The sequence below is a fragment of the Squalius cephalus genome, assembly GCF_949319135.1.
Source record: "Squalius cephalus genome assembly, chromosome: 15".
NCBI lineage: Eukaryota > Metazoa > Chordata > Actinopteri > Cypriniformes > Leuciscidae > Squalius > Squalius cephalus.
This window is the reverse complement of record NC_137136.1, coordinates 15067633-15079672: the sequence shown is the minus strand read 5'-3', so window position 1 is coordinate 15079672 and position 12040 is coordinate 15067633. Positions and strand designations below refer to the sequence as shown.

The window sequence follows — 12040 nt, the reverse complement described above, 5'->3', positions numbered from 1 at the left end:
GCTTATTCATAACCTTAACGCTAACATATTCATACTAAGAGCTAAAAAACGTTTTTATTTCAGTGGGCCTTTAAGGTAATATACACATTCATAGAACAAACAGTGAGAAACAAGTTATACGTCCCAAACTTTAATACTTTAAGAGTGGTCAGATCAGCGAAATTTCACAGAAAGGCAAAAATGGTTCACTGCCAACCTTTCAAACCAAGCAGCTTTCTGTTGGTCAAGCCAGTTAATTCACTTGACCAAATTCCTAATCGCATTGATTCCTATTGAAATGACTCAATTTAAGTCACTGAATAACTCTAAATGCGACTGCACCTTTATAAATTTGTCAGTTATAGTATCCACAATATTAATGCTGATGCTCACCAAGCACCCTTAAAGAGAGAGATATTGTAGAGAGAAAATTACTTACAAATATTGCAAAATCTTATTACTCAAGCTAAAGTATAAGATTTACATTTAGCTTGAAGAAAAAGGCCCATAGTAAAGGCCTGAGAGATGACGAGAAGAAAGCAGAGAAGTATTAAAGTTGATGTGTTTTTATGAGGTGTAGACTGTACCTTATGGAGCTCTAAACAGGCCCAGCTGTAGCGGGATCTTTTCTGGATCGCACAGAACCCCTGTAGATACAGATCCACAGAATCATGTGCATGTGTGTACACCCCCTGTAGATTTGCCTTCACATAAACAAACACTCAGTCTCATTTGAAGCCAGGCTAATTTGCTGTTTCATGGCTCATATTTTTCGAAAGTGAGTATATTGGCACAAGTGCTTGCAATGTCTTACTCAGCTGCCTGATGTTTTCTGTTTATTATATAATGAAGTCCCTCTCTCTGTTTTTCGTTGACTTTCATTCTTCCTCTCTCTTTTGTCCAGATAACAGGATGATTAAAGTGAATGGGACACGGGAGCCGCTTGAATTTAAATCCTATCAGTGGTTTGGAGCCACAGTCAGGACACACAAAGGCAAAGTGGTGGTAAGTGATGCTCAGGAACCTAACCCATTTAAAGACCATTTGCAGTCATCCTCATAGCTGGACGAATCCGTGCATTCATGGATGTGGTTGGAATATAGCTGCCCATCAATGGGGTTAATGTTATTTAATAGCACTGCATTAGTGTTTCATTCATGAATGCATGGGTGCCAGAATCAGAGTTTCATTCATGAATGCATAGGAGTGTTGTTTTGTGGAAATGTTTTGATAGGCAATGTGGCTCTGTCCCGTTACTGAGGGGGTTTTGGAAAATGTTGATTTGAGGTTGACCATGCGAGGTGGAGAACTGCTGATGTTTGAAAGAAATAGGCCAGAGTTTTTACATGAGGGGAGGCACTGTGCCCAAATGTGACTATTGTTCTCCAAACGTTCAAATACTGAAACATTTAACTCTTTAAAATGCTTTTATTCAGAAAATTACACAAGACAGACTCTTTTTTTCTATCTCCAGCTCAGTCCTAAGGAACATCTTTACGTTCAACCTATATCTACCAGGGCTGTTATTTACAGTAACATGGTGCTTGTGTGTTTCTGTAGGCCTGTGCTCCCCTCTATCACTGGAGGACAGTGAAGGTCAGCAGTGAGATGGATCCAGTGGGAACCTGTTATGTGGCTGTGCAAAACTTCAGTGCCTATGCTGAGTATTCACCTTGTAGAACCAGTGAGTATTTTTCTCACACACACACAAAGAGAAGCAAACAATGACACAGAACCAATGAACATGCAGTTAACTTTAACTAGTTGCACATTTAAAAATGTGCTTTTTTAAGCTTTACTAAAGTTTAGATCAGTTTGTTTAGAGCAGAAACACATTCCCATCATGCTTTGCGGTAGGGATGCACCACCAAGTCCAATAGTTCTGTTATTACAGAAGTCGACTTGTTGGGTTTCTATTCATAATTTTCTATTCATTAAAGAATTCTGAAAAAATTAATTAACCAGCACAACTGTTTTCAACATTGATAATAAGAAATGTTTCTTGAGCAGGATATCAGAATGAAATGCTGAAAATTCAGCTTTGCCATCACAGGAATAACTTTCACTTTAAAATATATTAAAATAAAGAACAGTTATTTTAAATTGTAGTAATATTTCACAGTATTAATTTTTTTACTGTATTTTTGGTCAAATAAATGAAGCCTTATTGAGCTTTGATACATCTGACTGACCCTAAACTTTTGAAAGGTAGAGTAGTCGCATAACAGTTTTGTATAGTAAACTGTAATGGTCAATTATATTTGGAATTATTTAGGACTTAAAATAGCATGAACCCAGAATACTTTTTCACAAAGTACATTATAAGTGTACCGTGCTGGTGCTGCGGACATCTGAGATGGTCTGGGTTCATTTAGCGTATTCATATACAGTACAAGCCAAAATTCTTGCATACCACCCTGAAATGAATCAAGTGCTGCCCAAAGGCTGACAGAAACTATAAGCCAGTGGAACATGACTGTTTTTGGCAGTGTTCGTTGCAACGCAAATAGCATGAATCTGTGAAATGAAGATATACTGTACATGCTTTTGTTTCTTACCTGCATCTCAGCTGCACAGATAATGCAGTGCTGGACTTACCAGAAATAGCACCAAGAGTACTGAGTGTTTTGACTGATTTAAGGCCTGGGTATACTTTATTTTCCACGTTCCGCTCTGTCTCGCGCACAGTTGAGCACGTAAGCCTTTCAAAGTATGCTCCTTTCAAAGTATGCTCCTTTCAAAGTATGCTCCTTTCAAAGTATGCGCCGCAAAAATTGGATGTTCGCAGACCCTCCTGATGATGGAAATTACATCACACAGGACAGTGTGCGGAACGCAGACAGCCGAAGTGTACTTTACTGTACATATAGTTACATAACTAGCCGATTAGTTTTCTGGATGACTAGCCGACTAGTAAAAATGAGTAGTTGGGCCAGCCCTGATTTTCACACAGTAGATGCATCTGTGCCCGTTCCTGCCCATTTGTGCCAGTTGGCATGGCAATCATATGCCCTGCTGTAAACAGAACTCAGAGGGGAAACTCACATGTTTGTTTTGATGTAATTTCCTGCTTATTTCCTGTACTTTGAGGTCTCATTCACCATTAAGGGTAGTTGATAAATTTACTCAGATTTGTTTGCCGTCACATCAGATACACACTTTTTTTTTTTATTTACACACTCACACTGAAACAGTCTGTATTAACAGTTAGTGTAGAGTGAAGTGGTATATTAATAATGATAACTGTGCCTCATCTGTTCAGAGGAAAAGTTATTTTATGGCATATGAGGCTGTAATGACTGTGAATTACTTTCCTGACTCTTTGTCAAACATTTTCAAGTGCCAGCTGTCTCCCTGGCAGGTCAGCTAGGAGTCCTTGCCAAGGCGCAGGGCAGGGACGCTCTGCGTTGATATTATCCAGCTTGTGTTCGCTGTGGACTAGACACACTCGTGCATGTGTACACACACACATTTGAAAAGACAGTAGTGTTGAGTAAGTGAAATACTAGGCAAAGTCTGGCGGAGGAGTGAAAGAAGAGAAACAGAGATAGAATAAGAGAGAGTTTATTGTATTCCAGAGAACATGCTGTGGTTGGGATTTGGAAGTGATGTTATGCCTCATTAACTCACCCCACCTACTGTACAACATATTATATCAACACACACAGGACATAACTTACTGTGCATAATTTTTCAGCATGTTCCTGGATCAACACCCTTTTTTTTTAGTCTGGAAAAACATTCCTATCCTCCAATCAGATTTTAGGCCTGAACTCATTCTTATCAATCAATCATCTTCCTCTGATTTTAGATAGAGGTTGGTCATTGTAACAAGGTTCAAGATGTAAGGAAGGAAGAGGACAGGGTCGGCTTACGGAGACTGTGTGTTTATTGACGTTTTCAAAAGATCAAAACAAAGTTGTGCTCACTGCGCTGAAACATAAAACTCAGTCCATCAAAATCAACGATCACTTTTCCTCCTGCAGTTTTCTCAGGGTTTCCGAGCTCACACACGCGCGCGCACACACGAGTCCTCCGTTGGTCTCTCTCATCTCTGGTCTCGTTTCCCGGTGGCTTTTATCCGGTCTCTCCACGCCACTGAAACAAGACACAGGTCTTTGTCATTCACACTTAACTCTCTCACCCATCGCATATATCTCCCGGCTCTCTCTCCTGTTGCGACCTCGCTAAACCACGCCTCCCACACCACAGTCATGGTTGGGATTGAGATTAATCGTAGGCTTAGGACCATAGTTGCCACTTCATTTTATGAAGAAATTGGGACAATTTGGAAGATTTGCCCAGATGTGTGAATTGTGATGTTATGAAATGGCAGTGGCTTAGCTCATGAATATGAATTACATTATGCTTAATTACTGAATATATTGTAAAAAATTCCAATACATTCAAATTTAGACCTCATATTTACATTCATTTCATTCAAGAATAATATGAAGTGTGAACTTGTGAGCATTTCATTGCTTCATCCAACTTCATCCATTTAAATAAATATTTTACATATTTGTCTTGGAAGTGCTGAAACTTTATGTACTCAGGCATATCTTAATGACTTGTTTTACTGAGGTTGCTCTGATCTTTGTAGATAACCCGGACCCCGAGGGCCAGGGCTTCTGCCAGGCGGGCTTCAGTGTTGATTTCACTAAGGTAACAAATCTCCCTCCTTAACCATGTCAGTGTATTTCATCTTTATGGTTACTTTCTATGTGACATGATGTCCTTATTTTTTGTTCGAAATCTTGAAAAAAAAAAAAAGACATTCATATCACTTTGACACTTCATCCAATCAGGAAGAGGGCTGATTCCTTTATGTTCATGCCTTATTTCTTTAATCTCTATTACTCGCTCTTGTGTGTTACATTTATAGCACCCATCACTGTTGTAAGTCTCTTATAAGACTTCTGCACTAGCAAACACACATTTCTACCTCCTCATTTCTACCGTCTCTCCTTGTTCCTCACTCATTTATTTCTCCTTCTTTCAGGAAGGGACTCTGGTTGTGGGAGGACCAGGGAGTTTCTACTGGCAAGGTAACACACTTCTCCTTATTATTTTCTCTTTTCCATCATTCCATCCTTTTACAGAGTCTCTCAGAGTGAGATTTGCAGACACAAGTCTCTCATATCCCAAACTCACAGTCTCACAGGAGCCAAAGAATCTTAGCTCCGTCCAACAAACCGACCAGGCTGACCCTTCCTCCACCGTCAGAGCAAAATAACAGACACTCAGACAGATGACACGTCACCTCCCATGAGCCCTGTTAGCAAAATAATCAGGGATTATCTCAGTGTGTTAGCGCTACCATTGCGGAGTCTGTTCAGCCAATCAGAGCTCTGCGTTCCTCAGTGAAGTGTTCTGTCACAGTTCACTCATCACAGATGGGTCAGTGATGGTAGTAATATAGCGGTTGTGATAATAGAAGACTGGTCGAGGTTAATGAGCTGCTCTTTTTGGTCAGTGGCTTTAGTGTTGGCTCACAGTTAGAGCTGTAATCATCGCTTTTTAGCTCCAGTGACTGCAGGGTAATGAACGCCTACACTTTCTCACTTTTATACATTCTGCTCAAATCTGTACACCTGCATTTGTTTAGCAATGTTTATGTTAGGGATTGATTTTGAGACTGTCAGCATCAGCTCATCTGACTGATTAACAAGTTGAGTGTATTCAGTATCTACTTACAGCTATATTAATGCATTGAATGTGAATTTTGAAAATGACTTTTGAGAAAATATTGCATAAAATGATTATTATTATTTAATTTCTGTATTTTTAAACACTTTAAATCAATAAAATCCTAAAGTCTGGACATTTCTATAATGGAAATATGTTTTGTTCCACTCTAATACTAATAATTAACAGTCTCTCTTAGTGCAATGTCTATAAAATCATTTTTATAATTTTAGCAATTGTTGTTACAGTCAGTTACTTTTTATCTCTTAATCCTGAATGACTGAATAACTTATAGAAATGATGTGTCAAATCCAAAATATGAGAGCTTATGTATTGCTTGTAGAGAAACAATCTCAAGTTTTCACTTCTTAAACATCTAAATTAAAAAATAAATAAATAAAAATGTGTGGAATGAATGTTTGGCTCTAACTAAATGAGGCACAGTTAAATATTTTGTGGCCGGATGTATATGTGATTGTTTGTGTCTGAATTTGGATCACTATGCTAGATGTTGATTGTTGAGTAATTGCAGTCGTATGTTAAGATATGAAAACATATGAGCTCAATCTTTAGACCCCCCACAGACTGAACTCAGAGTTACAGTTCTTAATAAATACTGATAATACTGGGTTCCACATCACGTCTTACAACGTCTGTTATTGGTTTTTGATTGTAATAGAGAGACAGATGACTAGAGATGAGACAAAAAATAATTTCGGACACAGGGCCTCTCTCTCTCTCTCTCTCTCTCTCTCTCTCTCTCTCTCTCTCTCTCTCTCTCTCTCTCTCTCTCTCTCTCTCTCTCTCTCTCTCTCTCTCTCTCTCTCTCTCTCTGTCTCTCTCTCTCTCTCTCTCTCTGTCTCTCATATACTTCATGCTGTGGACAAATACTAATGCATTATAAGTTATGACCTGCCACTCGCTTTTTCTCCTCTCCTCTATTCCCACGCTCAGTCCATCTTAACCTTTGCCTTTCATATTTTTTTTATTTATTTTGAGGAAAGACAACTAATTGAGAGGAGAAAAAGTACCACATGTTGTGTCAGGTATCCACATAACAAATGCAAGTTAATAGAGACACATGTACACACAGCTAAACACACACATTAAGAGAGATTAATGGTTAGAGTTCAGGTCAGACTGTAGCCTGGTAGTAAATGAGAGTAATGTGTGTATGGAACTTGAACAACAAAAAGAGAGAAAATATCTCAAAAAAATTATGTCAGACACAGGGTCTCTCTCTCTCTCTCTCTCTCTCTCTCTCTCTCTCTCTCTCTCTCTCTCTCTCTCTCTCGCTCTCTCTCGCTTTATTCACCATGTCAAATCTTAATTTGTGAGGCGAACTTACTCCTGTGTTTTTTTTCCTCAGAGCTTGTGTAATGGCCCTGTAGATGGTTGCAGATTGACAAAAATGAATGTTGTTAAACCATTACAGTGAGGTTTTGACACAATTTGTGAGATACATTGTTTTAATTTTTGTCTTTTTGCCATCCTGGAACCAAAACATCAATTATTGTGTCATTCTACACAAGCACTGGTATTTCCACTGGAAAAATCTTTCAAATATAAAACTTATCAAACATGTATAATATATATTGTGCTATATAAAAAATTGTCTTTTTTTTATTATTCAATTCAAGGTTACACTAATTAATCGTAGAATTTAAAAACAAATTAGGACTATATTACAAAAACAAACAGCTATAATTATTAATCTTAATGTGATTGTATAATTATTGTAGTTGAATGTGATAATTAACTATCAATAACTTAAAAAAAAAAAAATTCTTAAATATTTTTTAAGAAAAAATGGTGTGAAATGAGAAACACCAGATCTTTTCAATTGAAAGAATGTCATGTCAATGTAGAAACTCCATTTTTGACCTTTTTTATTCCTATTTTTTTAGTTCATATGGTTTTCTGTAGTAATTTTGTACATTACCGTTTGATGTTTTGCCATCCAAAAAATGAGTACAATTGTACAAGTTTGTCTAATACACATTAACACACACTCACACAAAATCTGTTTGTGAAAACTAATATAAATATGTATTTGTGTGTTCAGGTCAAGTGATCACTGCAGGAGTTGCAGAGATATTGAACGGCTATTCCCTGAAAAATATCCTGCGCAAAGTTCAGGGAGAGAAGCAGACTGTGGCCGCATCAGACGCATATGATGACAGTTACCTAGGTAAGAGACGTGTCTGTGTGTTTGCCTTTGAAAGGTAAAGATGCTTTATGGGACACCAGCGATTTGCTTGAGGCCCTGTTTATGGGTCAGGGGAACCGGCCCTCAGTCAATTTAATAAACACGCGTGCACATGAACACACACAAGCTTTTTTTGTGGATGTTGAGGTAACCTTGACCCTCCGTCCCATAGCTCAGTTTGGTGCTGAGTTTGTGCCTTCTGATAACATTTACATCTGGAACTGCAGACGTCAATACACACACACACACACACACACACACAAATTCCTTAAATACACACTTCAAAATCCTATGAGCATTTTCCCTCATGTATTGTAAGTAATCATCATCACAGCTGGAATGTCACGATAAATGTGCAGTCAATAATAAAATGAAGAGATAAAGATAACATGAGTAAACAATTTTTAAACTGACCCACTTTGGTTTGCAGCATCAACTGTTTCTCTCAGTGTAGTGTCTCTGGTTTTCCTATGCTCTCTCTCTCTCTCTGTGTCTGTTAGGGTACTCTGTAGCGGTTGGAGAGTTCACAGGTGATTCTGAACAAGGTGAGAACTTCTAAAAAGGACATAATATGCTTTTTTTACACATTCTTTAATATGTAATGTTACTGTTTGAGCATGAAAAAGTCTGCAAAGTTAAAAGCACAAAGTCTAAATGGAGTTATTCTCTATATCAGTAAGCAAGCACTGTTTCTGAACTCTCTGAAACATTTATTTTGGGAATGTGAAATTCACGGTTATGGTAAGGGGCATGAAATTTTCGAAACATGCTCAAAACAGTTGACCAATCACAACACACTGGTCCTGCCGACCAATCAGAGCAGATTTCGCTTTTCAGAAGAAGGGGCTTGATAAAGAGGAACTAAGAGAGGGAAGACGCCCAAAAAACGAAAATTCTGTTATCGTTTATTCCCCTTCATGTCATTCTAAACCTATATGACTTACTTTCTTCTGTGGAATAAAAAATATCCCATTGGGTTTTTGTTTTTCTTATAATAAAAATGTTGTTTTGGACCCCATTGACTTTCACTGTGTGGACAAAAATATTCTTCAAAATATCATCTATCGTCAGTTTGTCACATAACGTAATGCTTGGGTTGAGTAGCAGACTTCTATCTCAGACACATAAACAAACTTTTGCATCTTTTGTAGAGTTTCTGTATGAATACAAGTGTATGAGCGAGAGAGAGAACTCTGTCTGTGTGTGGTTGTTGTGTGGATTTGTTGCTTGCTGAGCTTTGATCGGACCCTTCAGCCTCAGACCATAATTACAGAGCCCTCACAGGATTCTATCCCTGTCATGCCACCCAGTGACAAACAGCCTGTCTGCAGTCTGTCATTCCTCCCTAACACACACATGTGTGCACCCACATCGACTCACAAGCAATCATTAGCATACCTATCCATCAGACAGTACCATTCTGCAAAACCCTGCATCTTATTTACTTAACCGCCCACAATTCAGCTTACGGCGAGACACTACAGGTAAAAACACTGTAGTGAGATTTTTGGCTTTTTATAAAGTGTTTTTTCAGATTGGTGGAAAGAAAACATCCAAAATACACTTTGAAGTGTATCGTTTATAGCACTTTATTTATTTGCGTCTGTAGATTACAATTACAGTACATATCTTTAAAGGCCATTTTCTCTAAATGAGTTTTTTCTCCTGAACTTAGATTCTGTAATAGGTTCTGTACTCATAAAACGAGGCATCGGAAAGTTTGTAAGTACATCAGGAGTTTATTTAAATAACACTTGCTTCTGAAGGCTTATGCTACCGCTAAACCGGACGTCGAGGTCACTTCTGTGATTTGGGAGAATTAGTTTTCATCACATTCCGTGAGATGAGATTGTCCTGACACTGAAGCGCGAGCTCTTGAAGCTCCGCCCTCTTCTTGAAACGGGGCTTGAGGCACCAGCTCACTTGAATTTAAAGGGATACACACAAAATCGGTGCGTTTTGCACACCCCCCAAAAATGCAATTTTAACATGCTATAAAAAATTATGTTATCTCTTAACAGAATTATTAAAATTATCTGAAACTTCACATACACACTCTGGGGACATCAGAGACTTATTTTACATCTTGTAAAAAGTGGCATAATAGGTGCCCTTTAAAATGTATTGATAACCTCCATAATAATACAGGTGGAACAAAAGAAAGTCACATGATGAATCGGAGTTGTAACAAAATTGTTCAGCACAAATTTTTGAGGTATATGTGCTCTGATACTTGATTTGCACTGTTCAGACACTAAATCAACACAGACAGCATGCACAAATAGACAACGCTCTCCATGGGTTCAGTTCATTCTTCCCAGAATTCCCTCTCTGTCTTTCTCATACATATGTTCTATCTGGTCTGGATTTGTGGTGAATCCAGAGAGGAGAGACATGCTGATTTCTTTTTGTCAGAGTTTCATAAATGGGTTCTTGCTGTGGTGCACTTTGCGGTCAAAGGCGTCGGGAAATTTGAGGTTGTGGGGGGAAGGGTTGAGGACGAGTGGGGTGTGATGGGTCCCTGGGAGTATGGGAGATTTCAGGTTAGAAACGAGGCAAACTTGAATGGTCTCTCTCCGGTCTCAGTGGGTGGGACAGATCTGACAGACAGCCACAAACCCTCCTACCACATCACTATCTCCAAGATCATCCATCAGGCCTCAGACAGCCTCTGTCTCCTCCGCTATGTGTCATTTCCCCCTCCGTCTCTCTCTTCTAAATATTTATAATAAATGAGTGACTGACATGGTGTTGACAGAGAAGAGATTTACAACACTCACAAGTCTCACCTCACTGTTTTCCCTGAGATGCACTGGATAAGTGGTTGTGTGTGTGAAACATTCATTCATACACACTCTTCTCAAGACAGGAAAAGTGAATGTTTTATTATTGTTCTGTACTGAAGCACATCATTTGTTTCTTTAAACTCTGCTTGTCTAAAATATATAAACCTGCTTGCACATATGTAAATATCTTGGGTAGGTATCCTGTATGATTTTCTTATGTCCTTTATGCAGAACTGGTAGCAGGGGTTCCTCGAGGAGCACACAACTTTGGTTATGTAAGTATACATTCCTAAACATACTTTGTTTCCTGTGTTTCTGTCATGGTAAGACCAAGAATCAAAGGTCAGAGGTGAAGGTCAAGGGGGAAGGAAGAATGTGAGAAATGTTCAAGAGGTTATCCACTTCATTTGTGTCAATTGAAACATGTATTTATTCAAATAAACAAAGACAAGCTCAGCTGCATGGTTTGCAAAGATGTATTCTGGTAAGAGTAAAACCTCTAAGTCACTTGTGTAAGTGTATGTGAGTTTCTCATCTGGATGTGATTTGAAGTCTTAAGAAGGAATTCCCAATTAGGGCTGTAGCATCTAGGACGTAGGGGTGTCCCCTTTGGCCCTCAATTAAACAGAATCATATTCAGCTGGATGGGTGGTTTGTGAAGCAGTGAATTTGGAACTTTTTTCACTGCATGTTATATTCTTGGGTATTAGCCATATGTGGCTTTGTTTGATTTAGGATCTCAGTCATACTTGCCCCATAAAACATCCTCTAAGATCAATCTGGATGTAATTATTAGAGTGCTAGATGCCTAACATGAGGAAAATCACTCTGGTTTTGAGTGGAGGTCAGGCATGTGGTCAGATACACAAGTCCTGCATTACATCAGGGAATAATCCAGATTCATGACAATCTGTCATGAATATAAAAAGTGTTTTATGAGCAATAATATAATCTGACCTTTCTTTTTTTAGGTTGCTGTGATCAATGCAACAAACCTGACGTTTATTCAGAATTTTACTGGGGAGCAGGTGAGTGACTGTCCAACCTTTTAAAGAGTTTTTTTTTTTTTTTGGGTAACACTTTACAATGGTTCAATGGGACTAAAAGTAGTTTTTGAATAAGACACAGATCTTATTTTTAATAGCTTTCTGATTCAGCAGAAGATATTATAGTAATTGTTATAGCAATGTGTCTTTGTGTCTTTCTTTGTGTCACATTTTTTCAATTTCATTTGATTTCGTATATGATTGTTTCTCACAGATGGCCTCTTATTTTGGATACACCATTGCAGTGACTGATGTAAATGAAGATGGGTAAGTCAACTTGGACAAACAATGTCCAATGACTCCCATGCAAAAGGTTGTACTAATATAAGTCT

The 12040-nt window shown here is 38.3% G+C and overlaps 1 protein-coding gene across 1 annotated transcript in view; it reads left to right on the top strand.

Annotated features, from left to right (window-relative positions):
* Positions 1-12040, top strand: part of itga8 (integrin, alpha 8) — a 71356-nt gene that overhangs the window by 6323 nt on the left and 52993 nt on the right. Inside the window, exons 3-11 of the mRNA XM_079894034.1 lie at positions 884-984; positions 1540-1663; positions 4583-4644; positions 4982-5027; positions 7733-7858; positions 8377-8421; positions 10894-10937; positions 11634-11690; positions 11923-11975. Of these exons, the coding sequence (XP_079750160.1) occupies positions 884-984; positions 1540-1663; positions 4583-4644; positions 4982-5027; positions 7733-7858; positions 8377-8421; positions 10894-10937; positions 11634-11690; positions 11923-11975 (658 nt within the window). The remainder of the gene's footprint in view (positions 1-883; positions 985-1539; positions 1664-4582; positions 4645-4981; positions 5028-7732; positions 7859-8376; positions 8422-10893; positions 10938-11633; positions 11691-11922; positions 11976-12040) is intronic.